We start from the raw sequence: 13,058 nt of genomic DNA on the forward strand, positions 1-13,058 counted from the left end.
GGAGGTTCCCCACCACAGTGAGTACATAAATCACCAAGAAGATTCCCAAGAGGGGAATGTCCATTGCTGGAGCATGGGGAAGACCCATGAGGAAGAACGTTGTGACGAGGCTCACGTTTGTCATTTTCCACGCCTTTTGTGTCTCTCCCTATGGGAATAGAGAGAGCACCCAGCATTTAACTGAAAAGTGAAAACCCATTTTCGTGTGTCAACTTCATCATTCCTGGCAGATAATGCAAGAGTTATACTCTACTTGCTTCATCATCATCCTCTCTTTCTCTCTCTTTTTTCTCTCTGTCTCTTGCACACCCACAAACACATGCACACACCAATGAGGCACACACAGATCTACGCAGTAGAAAGCCATAGAAATCCATTGTGTCAATTCTGGTTATGTGTCATAAATGATGGCAAATTTAGCAACACAAAACAATGCAAATTTCCATTCTTACAGTGTTTGAGTCAGGTGGTGGGTGTTATGCTCAAGGCTGAAATCAGGATGTCATCTGAGTCTGGAATTTCATCTGAGGCTTGGGACTGAGGTGTCTGGCTTTCTAGATGTTAGTAGGAATCTTCGCCCTCGGCTGTAGAGCCCACCCCCAGGTCCTAACCACCCGGCCATCTGATATCATGGCAGCTTACTGCTTCAAAGCCAGTAGAAGAATCCGTCTCCAGTTTTCTGTGACAAAGTGTGATGTAACAAAATGCATCACGAGTGATATCCCATCACAGTCTCAGGTCTCGCTCACACCCAAGGGGAGGCAATTTATCAAGGAGTGTTCATCAGAGGACAGCAATCAGGGGGTCCTCTTGGAATTCTATTTTCTCTCCAGAGTTTGTGTGGAAACTTAAAAACCAAGAATTTAATTGCTGATAGGGCTGCACACTTCAAAAGTCTACAGCACAGCTGAATAATTCTCTGGGGTCCTCATAGGTAACTCAGCAATAGTAATACCAGCTGAGACATTATAAGTTTTAAATAAGACAGTAGATGTGAAGTCCTTAATAAAGTGTCTGGCACTTGATAGCTGCTCAACTATTGATAATGAATCATACAAAATTGCCTTGTGATACAGAACCGGCTTCCAATCTGTATCTACCAATATCTATCTATCTACCAATCTACCAGAGTGGGGGAATGAGAGGGAGAATAAATTGTCTTTGTGTCATAGAAACATCTCAATTTCAAAACTAGATCTTTTTTTTAAGATTTTATTTATTTATTTGACAAACAGAGATCACAAGTAGTCAGAGAGGGAGGCAGGACGTGGGGGAAGCAGGGTCCCCACTGAGCAGAGAGCCTGACGCAGGGCTCAATCCCAAGACCCTGGTATCATGACTTGAGCCGAAGGCAGAGGCTTTAACCCACTGAACCACCCAGGTGCCCCTCAGAACTAGATCTTTGAGGAAGGGTTCATCACTGGTATTTGACTGATGTCTCGCTACAACAATCACCAGCTTATAAAGGGAGTTCCCTCAGGGGAGTTTGAGAAACTCAACGCTGTGACATGATTCCTGCAATCTTCCGTCTGATCCAGAAAATAACAAGCCTTGTACACTGTTGGCTCCATACTCCGTTTAGAATAGGTTATCCTTTATGAGGTTCTAGGAACATATAATCTATACCTGTTCTCCCAAACATAATCCACTGGCAGTTTTCTAACATATAACCTTCTGTCATAAATGTCTAGATATTTAGATGATTATAGCTTTGTTAGAGACAATATCCCTCTCTCCATCTTCCACTCTCATACTCATAAATTCAGGCAATGCCCTTATAGGAGAAGACATCTCCACCAAGGATATGACTCTTATTTAAGACCTACTACCTGAGACAGGAAGAACAGAACCAACACCAGAGGAAAGGATGTTGCCAGTTTGATGTAAAGAAATGTCAAGAAAAGGCAGGCTGAATTGATTTTTAATTCAAATTAGCTTTGAGTTCAGAATTATTGTTAATTATTCCTTTTTTAATATTTTATTTATTAATTTATTTGACAGAGAGAGAGATCACAAGTAGGCAGAGAGGGGGAACAAGGCTCCCTGCTGAGCAGAGAGCCCGATGCGGGACTTGATCCCAGGTCTCCAAGACCATGACTCAAGCCAAAAGCAGAGACTTAACCCACTGAGCCACCCAGGCACCCTATTAATTATTCTTTGAGGGATGACGATGAAACTGGCTCTACAATATGCGAGAAGCCAGGATCTCTGATACCAGAAAAGCTCAGACAAAATGTTTCCCATGTCTAGACAATGTGGCTTAAGCTACATCTAAACTGTAATTTTTATGGGTGAAGGAGAGTGGGAGGTTCAGGCTTCCAGGTATGGACTGAATAAGCCATGGGAGTAAAGGCACAGCATAGGAAATAGAGTCAATGGTAATGTCACAGTGTTGTATGGCGACAGATTGTAGCTGCCCTTGTGGTAAGCAGAACATAAAGTACAGAGAAGCTGAGTCAGTATATTATATACCTGAAAATAGTGCAACAATGTATCAACTACACACAAAAAGATTTTGAAATCATATTTTTCAAATAAGAGAATAAATAACAGAAAGAATTATCATAATCATAGCTATATGGATATCAGAATTGAAATAATGATACAAATAGGTATTTGAAATTTCTATTTTACCATTGGGATCCTATATCCAAGATATCTTTGTATTCAAATTAATTAAAATATGAGCCTTTTCATCAGGTAAATTGCAAAGTAGACTAAGATTTAACACAGGATTATCAATTATGGTGTCACTCTGTGTGTGTGTGTGTGTGTGTGTGTGTAGTGAGCAGAAAAAGACAGATGGAGACAGAGAGACTTAGTAACACACTGTAGAGGCATATCTAACAATGCCCAAGCATCTTACCTCCCAGGGGAAGTTCAAAAAGGAAAGCAGGAAGACTAAGAGAAATCTACCATTTTAAGAACTCACCTTACAGTATGTGATTCATTTTAACATAAAACTCAGCTGGTTTTTTTTCTTCCAATTTTTCACTATCATTGTCAAGACAGTAGTTTGCAAGTTATCACTCAAAGAACAGATATATCTATGATTCTCTGGTGAGAGTGGGTCATTTCTATCCAAGGACTCAAATAGTTGAAGTTTGGGGAATGAAAGGAAGATGGCTAGATGGATAGGAGCTTAACTTGATTTGGCGACCCAGGGGAAGGACTCCTCTTGAGTCTTCAGGTTCCTTGATGAGCAGAAAAACAAGAGCAAGACACTAATGAAAGGTTTTTAATAATCATGCATAGAGGTCCCACTGTGTTTGCTTTTTGAACCCTCCTGAGAACAGTTCATGTCTTTCTGAAACTTGTATTTATACCTAAGAGGAAGGAAGAGGACCTAGTTACCCTGTTCCCTCAACAGTGATGCAGATAAACACACAGCCGCTGGCTCTCAACTTAAACTTGTCCAGAATCCATAAATGGTCACCACTCTCCATATCAAGGCAACTCTCTCTTCCACTACCTTTTTAAGTTGAGTTTAAAATATCTAAATTCCTAAAAATTTTTGTTGCTTAGAGTTTTAGAGTGACTCTGCATAGGAAATACCTAAGGATGTATAACTATTTCCCAGCTGTATACATAAAAGGTTGCATTGCCCTCATAACTTTTATGGTATTATAAGCAAGTATAAACACTTGATATATTAAAGTTGTTCTTTTTTAAAATTTATTTTTTATTTATTTTCAGCATAACAGTATTCATTATTTTTGCACCACACCCAGTGCTCCATGTAATCCGTGCCCTCTATAAAACTTTCCACCTGGTACCCCAACCTCCCACCCCACCCCCGGCCCTTCAAACCCCTCAGATTGTTTTTCAGAGTCCATAGTCTCTCACGGTTCACCTCCCCTTCCAATTTCCCCCCAACTCCCTTCTCCTCTCTAACTCCCCATGTCCTCCATGCTATTTGCTATGCTCCACAAATAAGTGAAACCATATGATAATTAACCCTCTCTGCTTGACTTATTTCACTCAGCATAATCTCTTCCAGTCCTGTCCATGTTGCTACAAAAGTTGGGTATTAATTTGTAAATAAGCTTTTCATGAACAATATTGATTTCTTTGTTTTGAGGAAATAGACTTTTCTTTTTGGTTTGTCAGGAAATTTACTTATTAAGGTAACTAATTCCAGTTACTAATATCAACATCTATTGCTGACTTGGATGAAGAAGAAAGCTTCCTCGAACATAGTGTTTGTACAAATCTATGCAGTTACAGAGCCTTCTTTAGGAAAGCAATAGGACAGTAGTTGAAGTTAAGAATACATAGACACTTATTCCAGTAATTCAATTCAGGAATCTATTCATGATTATAAAAGCACCAGTCATAATTGTCTTTATTCAAACATGTGCTTTGGGGAGCCTTGCTGGCTCAGTCGGATGAGCCTGTGACTCTTGACCTGGAGCCATGAATTCAAGCCGCATGTTGGGTGTGAGATTAAAATAATATAAATAAATAAATGAGTGAATGAAGTCTGTGTTCATACATGGTTTCTAGTGACAAAACAACTGAAAAGCAAGTGAATATTGTTACAGAGAGGGTTTAAATATCCTTACAGAGAAATGGTTTAATAAATCATTGTGCTGCTACATCATGAAATATTAAGCAGTTATAACCACACCAGTTAACTCTGAGTGGCTTTTGCAGGATATTTTCAATAATGCACAGAAGTGATGTTAGCCTTGTGCCATCTTTATAAAGAAAACAATGACAATTTGTACATTGTAGGAGTATAGTTAAAAGAGAAGAAGGATAAAAATAAGATTATTAAATCTACAGTTGAGAGGTAGTATTGAAAAAAGGACAAAAAAATTTAAAGATGAGAACAGAAGTATAGCATATATGATATAAACTGATTGATTTAAATTATACACATTGTTATATGCCTAAAGAAACCAGAAAATTAAAGATTTGGATATTGATCTATTGACTTGCATTGATGTCCACAATAGGTTAAAAAAAAAAAAGTAAGCTAAACAAAAATTTACATGTCAGTGGAAACACATTTCCCCCATACACACACACACACACACACACACACACACATACTCATGTAACAAAGCCCTAGAAAAACCAGTGAATCAAACTTGGAGGAGGAACAGGAAACAGGAACAGGCAGAATTATTGCAAAATCATGCCTAATATGTGACAACGGCCCACTGACGTTTCATGGAGGGCTCCAGTCCACAGTGGCTTACCGTCACCCCAGGCATGAACCCCTTACCACCCTGCAGGATGCTGTCACCCTGCCTTTCCAATCTCTGTGTTGTTAACCCTGTCGTGGCCATCCTCTGAATCATCCTGTCTCACATGTGCCTTTTACTGCCCTTGCTTCTAACCCAAAGTCTAAGTTGACATATTTTATTGGTCAAGTCTAGATCCCATGTCTGTGTCCCTATTTGCTGGAGGGAATGGAAAAGCATCTGATATTGCTGTTTCTACAGCAAAATGCAGCCCCAATTACAGGAAGAGGGTTTAAATGATACACAGCCAACCTGTGAACAAATAAGTATGCCAGTAAAGATCCATGGCTGAAGACGCCTGGGTAGCTCAGTTGGTTAAGCAGCTGCCTTCGGCTCAGGTCATTATCCTGGCGTCCTGGGATTGAGTCCCGCATCGGGCTCCTTGCTTGGCGGGGAGCCTGCTTCTCCCTCTGACCCTGCCTGCCACTCTGTCTGCCTGTGCTCGCTCTCATTCTCTCTCTCTCTGACAAATAAAAAAAATAAATAAGATCTTTAAAAAAAAAAAAGATCCATGGCTGTGCACTGCAATGACTGCACACCATCTGCATACATCCTTCCCTGCCTACTTACACACACACGATGTCGGCACCAACTACAGCATGACTGTAGTCCTCATGTCACTCCCTTCACACATGGAGCTGTTCTGAAAAATCACCATTTATTCCACCCATATCCAACACTATCATTGGTTCTGAGGCAAGTCGAGTTCAACATCGTGTGCCCTATGGACAAAACAGTAAAATTACCATGAACACATCCTAGATATAATAATGGACTGAATGGGGGGAGTAAAATAAAACATGGAAACACACACATACCAAAGCAATGTAGAAATACATGTCGAAAGTACAAGACTTATTTTGCAACTGGTTATGAGGGAATTGCTGACATTAAGGACTTGTCTTCTTCCACACATTGTCTCATCAGGACGCTCAGCATGTCAGTGTCGTCGATGGGATGAATCACAACATTGTTTCTGCAAGACAAAACACTTAACTGATCTTGCTAATTTATGCTGCACTCTTATGATTAATTTTTACATCTAGATGTAGTTATATGCAGGAATTCTCATAGAATTACCTGGATTCACTGACTGGGTAAGAAAGAGGGCAGAGTAGAAAAATTACTGCCTTGTATGTTAGTGCAAGTATTTTTTCAGCAGGAGGATAAAAACCTGCAATTTGACAGTTTTGTGCTGTATGACAGCCAGATACTTTTCATCACATAATGTGCCAAGGAAATGAAATTTTGGAGAGCAACCCCCCAACCATGGAAGTAGGGACACCAGGGGAAGTCAAGTCCTTTACCCTATGTCAGTCTGTCACATAAATCTTTTGAACTACTTATTTGGTATTTCAGGAATAAATGAAATAAAAAGAAACTTGAGCACAGTATGAGCTGACATTGCTGAACATTGTCAAATTAGACCAGATTTGTGGACTAACCTAACTCACCACAAGGCAACTAGATGACCGGAAATATCACCGAGGTGGCAGTTTTTTTTCTGTAGGCTCGACTCCCACAATGCAGTTCACATATGAATTTCTAGGGCATGGGCTATGTTCTCTTTCCCACACACCAGCTCCTAATTAGCATGATGTCACCAGTATAGTCAACACATAATAATACCCTGTGTGTTCATGGGTCGGCAAGTCACTACAGCTAAATCGTTACACAAAAATAGTGATCCAAAATTGTACCTGTCACATATGTGATAAAAATTAGCTTTGAATAAATAAAATCATGTTGTAGAAAAATTCTCTTTAAAAGATAAATATTCCTGGCGATTCACAGACCTGTACCCCTGGGACTAATAATATGTTATATGTTAATAATAAATAAATAAATAGTTAAATAAAAGACAAATATTTCATTGTTTTTTATGAATGAGTAATATATATATATCACATCTTTTTCTATTCATCAGTCAATGGACATTTGGGCTTTTTCCATAATTTAGTTATTTTTGATAATGCTATTAGAAACATCAGGGTACATGTTCCCCTTTGAATCAGTATTTTTATATCCTTTGGGTAGCACAATTGCTGGATCATAAGGTAATGGGGATTGAGGAGGGCACTTGTGATGAGCACTGGGTGTTGTATGTAGGTGTTGAATCACTAAATTGCACACCTGGAGCTATTACACTGTACATTAACTAACTGAAATTTAGATAAACACTTAAAAAGACACAAAAAGAATTGAGTAGAAATACTTCATTTTCATTTGGTCAAATTATCAAAAACATTCTAAAGACAGAGAAAGGGTAAGTTGTGCATTGAGAGAAAATGCTTACTATGCATAAACTAAAGAGAAAATAGAAAGTATTAGTTGCAGTATGGAAAAATAAATAAATCAAAAAGTAAAAAGAAATAAATATAATAGGCAAAAGTCAGATAATAGAGTTTTCAGAGAAATGGAAAGCCAGAAATGTTGAAAAAGCAAAAAAAATTATGCTCAACCTCTTTGGAAATCATGGAAATGCATATTAAAACTACAATAATAGGAATGTCTGGGTAGCTCAGTCGGTTAAGCATCCAACTCTTGATTTTTGCTTAGGTCATGATCTCAGGGTCATGAGATCAAGACCCTCGTCAGGATCCATGGTCAGTGTGGAGTCTGCTTGAGATTCTCTCTCTCCCTCTGCCTCTACCTCTCCTTCCTACTCTCTCTCTTTCTCAAGTAGATAAATAAATCTTTTTTTTTTTTAAAAACCTACAATAATACATAAATTTATGCTTTGAAGATTGGAGAAAAATGTGTCATCTGTAAATATACAAAGTCTTCGCAAGAATGGGGACTACAAGGACTCTTGTGCTCTTAGCTAATGTGAACATTGGTGCAAACACTAGATCTCCAATACAGTTATAGATCTGCATATTCAGTAACTACTCTCATATTGCTTTCCTAAAGAAGGCGCTGTAACTTTACAGATTTGTACCAACACTATGTGGGAGAAAGCACTGTTACCTCAAAACAAAGAAATAAATACTGTTTGTGAAAAGCTTATTTGCAAATTAAGAATGACTTTGCTATATCATGTGTTTACCCTTGCTTATAAGACTATAAAAGTTATGAGAGCAATGCAACCTACTATATATACAGCTGGGAAATAGTTATATATCCTTACACATTTCCTTCAGCAAAGTCACTCTGAAACTCTAAACAATGGGTGCCTGGGTGGCTTAATTGGTTGGGCAACTGCCTTCAGTTCAGATCATGATCCCAGAGTCCCGGGATTGAGTTCCCCATCAGGCTCCAGTCCCACATCCCCACATCAGGCTCCCAGCTCCATGGGGAGTCTGCTGCCCACTCAGACTTTCTCCCCTCTCAATCTCTCTCTCTCACAAATAAATAAATAAATAAAGTCTTTAAAAAAAAAAAAGCTCTAAACAAAGTTTCTTAGGAATTTAGATGGTTTTAACACAGCTTAAAAAGGTGTTGGAAAAGAGAGTTGCATTGAGATGTAGCGTGGAGACAGGTGGTGACTGTTTATGGATTCTGGACAAGTTTAAGTTGAGAGCCAACAGTTTTGTGTTTATCTGAATCACTGTTGAGGGAAAAGGGAGCTGGGTCCTTCTTCCTTCCTCTTAGGTGTAAATACAAGTTTCAGAGAGACATGAACTCCTCTCAGGAGGGTTCAAAAAGCAAACACAGTGGGACATCTGTGCATGATTATTAAAAACCTTTCATGAGTCTCTTCTTGTTGTTTTTATGCTCATCAAGGAACCTGAAGACTCAAGAGGAATCTATCCCCTGAGACACTACATCAAGTTAAGCTCCTATCCATCTGGCTGAGTGTGTTCTATTCCCTGGACTTCAGCTAGTTGGGTCTTTGACTAGAAAAGAGCCACTCTCACCAAAGAACCACAGGTAACTGTTCTTTGAGTAATAACGTGCAAACTACTGCCTCGACATAAATAGTGAAAAATTGGAGGAAAAAAATACAGATGAGTTTTATAATGAAATGAATCACATACTGTAGGTGAGTTCTTAAAAATGGTAGATTTTTCTTAGTCTTCCTGCTTTCCCTCTTCAACTTCCACTGAGAGGTAAGATGCTTGGGCATTGTTAGACATCATTTTACATTGGGTTATCAAGTCTCAGGTTGTTACTATCTCTGTCTATGTCTCTGTATCCCATCTCTGTCTGTCTGCCTATTTCTCTCTCTCTTTACACACACACACACACACACACACACAAACACACACAATTATTAATTAAAAGCCTACAAAGAAGCACAAAATTGTTACAACATGGACAAACAAATGAAATGTTGACACCTCTAATTGATAAATTTTAGTCTACTTTGCAATTCACCTGATGAAAAGGTTCATATTTCATCTAATGTGAATATGAAGATGTCTTGGATATGGGATCCCACTGGTAAAGTAGAAACTTCAGATACATTTGTACCAGTTTTTGAATTCTGATATCCATATAGGTGATTATGATAATTTTTCCTCTGTTATTTATTCTCCTATTGAAAAAATATAGCTTAACATTTTGTGTGTGTGCTTGTATGTTTGACACACAACGTCACACAATTTTCAGGTGTACGACATACTAATTGACATTCTCTGTAGTCTATGCTCTGCTCACCACAGGTGCAGCCACCATCTGTCACTATACAATACCATTGACTGTATTTCCTATGCTGGGCCTTCATTCCCATGGCTTATTCATTGCATACCTGGAAGCCTGAACCTCCCACTCTCCATCCATGAAAATTACAGCTTAGATGTAGCGTAAGCCACATTGTCTAGACACGGGATACATTTTGTCTAAGCTTTGCTGGGATCAGCGATCTTGGCTTCTGTCATATTGTGGAGCCAGTTTCACAGTTTTCCTCAAAGAATAATTAATAATGATCATGAACTGAACATGAATTTGGGCTGAATTTTAAAAATATCAATTCTGTCTCAATTTTCATTGTGTAGAATCCCAACTTTTCTTGACATCAAGCTGACAACATCCTTTCCTCTGGTGTTGGTTCTGTTCTTCCTGTCTCAGGTAGTAGGTCTTAAATAAGAGCCATATCCTTGGTGGAGATGTCTTCTCCTATAAGGGCATTGCCTGAACTTATGAGTATGAGAGTGGAAGATGGAGGGAGGGATATTATCTCTAACAAAGCCAAATTAGCCTAAATATCTAGGTATTTAGGATAGAAAGATATATGTTAGAAAACTTCCAGTGGATTGTGTTTTGGAGAACAGGTATAAATTTTATGTTCTTAGAGCCTCACAAAATCCATTATGTAAGCATACATTGTAAGTCTAGTGTAAGAGAGGCAAGGAGACAGCAGTGTACAAGGTTGGTATTCTGAATGAAATGGAAGGTAGCTGGTCTCATATCCTAGAGGTGAGTTTCTCACCTTCTCTGAGGGAAATCCCTTTATAAGCCGGTGATGGCTGTAGTGAGATACCAGTCAAATACCAGTGAGGAAGCCTTCCTCAAAGATCTAGTTTTGAAACTAAGAAGTCTCTACAACACAAAGAGAATTTATTCTTCCATTCATTCCCCCTCTCTGTTGATAGGTAGGTAGATAGATAGATGATAGATAGATACATAGGCGACTCTCTATCAGAAGGCAACAGTTTTGTATGATTCACTACAATTTCTTGTGAAGTTCTCAACTGTCAGATACTTTATTATAGACTTCACAACTATTACCTTATGTAGTTTTTATCTCCTAGCTGAGAATACTACTATAAAGTTACATATGAGGACCCCAAGGAATTATTCAGGTGTACCAAAGACTTTTGAAGTGTGCATTGCTATCAGCAATTAAATACTTGGTTCTTTAAATTTCTCCATGAATTCTGGAGAGAAAATAGAATTCCAAGAGGTCCCCCTGATTGCTGCCCCCTGGTGTACACTCCCTGCTAAATAGTCTCTCCTTTATGTGGGTGAGATCCAGCATTACTTCTGTGATGAGACCATGATGAGATATCACTTATGATACATTCTTACATTACACTTCATCACAGCAAACTGGAGACAGATTCTCCTACCAGCTTTATAAAATTAAGCCGCCATGTTATCAGATGGCCGGGTGGTTAGGACACAAGGGTGGGCTCAAAAGCGAAGAGGAATGATCCCTGCTAACAGCCAGCAAGAAAGACAGATACCTCAGTCCTAAAGCTGCAAGGAACTGAATTCTGCCAACAATCTCCATGGGCTTGGAAGAGAAACCCAAGCTTCAGATGAGATTCCAGACTTAGCTGACATCCTGATTTCAACCTTGAGCAAAACATCCAGCTCACCTGACTCAAACACTGTAAGAATGGAAATTTGAATGGTTTGTAAGCAGCTAAGTGTGTGGTCATTTATGATATATTACTAGAGATTAATACAATGGATTTCTATGACTTTCTTCTACATGTATCTATCTGTGCTTCTGTTTGTGCATGCATGTGTATCTGTGTGGGCAAGAGAAAGAGAGAGAGAGGAAGAGAGAAGATGATGATGAAATCATTCTATCATCTTTAGCAAATAAGTTTCATAAGAAGCAAAATTTAGTTTAGCTCTAGAACTATCTACCATGGATGATGAAGTTGACACATGAAAATGGGTTTTCAGTTTTCAATTAAATGCTCTCTCTATTCCTATAGGGAGAGATACCAAAGGCGTGGAAAATGACAAACGTGAGCCTCGTCAAAACGTTCTTCCTCATGGGCCTTCCCCACGCTCCAGCAATGGACATCCCCCTCTTGGGAATCTTCTTAGTGATTTATGTACTCACTGTGGTGGGGAACCTCCTCATCCTGCTGGTGATCAAGGTGGATTCCCACCTCCACACCCCAATGTACTACTTCCTGGCCAACCTGTCCTTCATTGACATGTGGTTCTCTACCGTCACTGTGCCCAAAATGCTGATGGCCTTGGCATCACCAGGAGGCAGGGCCATCTCCTTTCCCAGCTGTGTGGCCCAGCTCTACTCCTTCCACTTCCTGGGGAGCACCGAGTGTTTCCTCTACACAGTCATGTCCTATGACCGCTACCTGGCCATCAGTCACCCACTCAGGTATGCCAGCATGATGAGAGGGAGGACGTGTGCTCTCCTGGCCACCAGCACGTGGCTCAGTGGCTCTCTGCACTCTGCTGTCCAGACCACACTGACATTCCGTTTGCCCTACTGTGGGCCCAGCCAGATCCAGCATTACTTTTGTGATGCCCCTCCCATCCTCAAGCTGGCCTGTGCAGATACCTCTGTCAATGAGATGGTGATCTTTGTCAACATTGGGGTTGTGGCCTTGGGATGCTTTCTCCTGATAGTGCTGTCCTATGTGTCCATCGTCTGGTCCATCCTGAAGATCCGCACCTCAGAGGGGAGACACAGAGCCTTTCAGACCTGTGCCTCCCACTGCACTGTGGTCCTTTGTTTCTTTGTTCCCTGTGTTTTCATTTACCTGAGGCCAGGCTCCCGGGATGCTGTGGATGGGGTTGTGGCAGTTTTCTACACAGTGCTGACACCCCTTCTAAACCCTGTGGTGTACACTCTGAGGAACAAAGAAGTGAAGAAAGCTCTATGGAAGCTTATACACATAGTAACATATTCCTGGAGCAAATAAACACTGGAAAGTAGATATCATCATTTTTCTAAAAAAATACTAATATAATTCAGTCACCAAGGTGCAACATATACATGTGTAGTTCTCAGTGTTAAGTGTTCTCCAAAATCATCCACTCAGAAATATTTGTTTCACAGGTTTGTCGGAGGAATTTTTTAAGTCAGAATTAAATTTTATTGATGATGAACTTGCTAAGTTTTGGTCTATCAAATTTTTCTCTGTGAATTTTTTC

General features: G+C 39.6%; 1 protein-coding gene across 1 annotated transcript; it reads left to right on the forward strand.

Moving 5' to 3' along the window:
• The first annotated feature begins 11,890 nt into the window (after positions 1-11,890).
• LOC132012466 (olfactory receptor 10G9-like) lies at positions 11,891-12,826 on the forward strand. The gene has a single exon (XM_059392500.1). It carries the CDS (start codon positions 11,891-11,893, stop codon positions 12,824-12,826), a length of 936 nt encoding a protein of 311 aa, XP_059248483.1.
• Positions 12,827-13,058: the final 232 nt, after the last annotated feature.

The sequence above is a fragment of the Mustela nigripes genome, chromosome 1, assembly GCF_022355385.1.
Source record: "Mustela nigripes isolate SB6536 chromosome 1, MUSNIG.SB6536, whole genome shotgun sequence".
NCBI lineage: Eukaryota > Metazoa > Chordata > Mammalia > Carnivora > Mustelidae > Mustela > Mustela nigripes.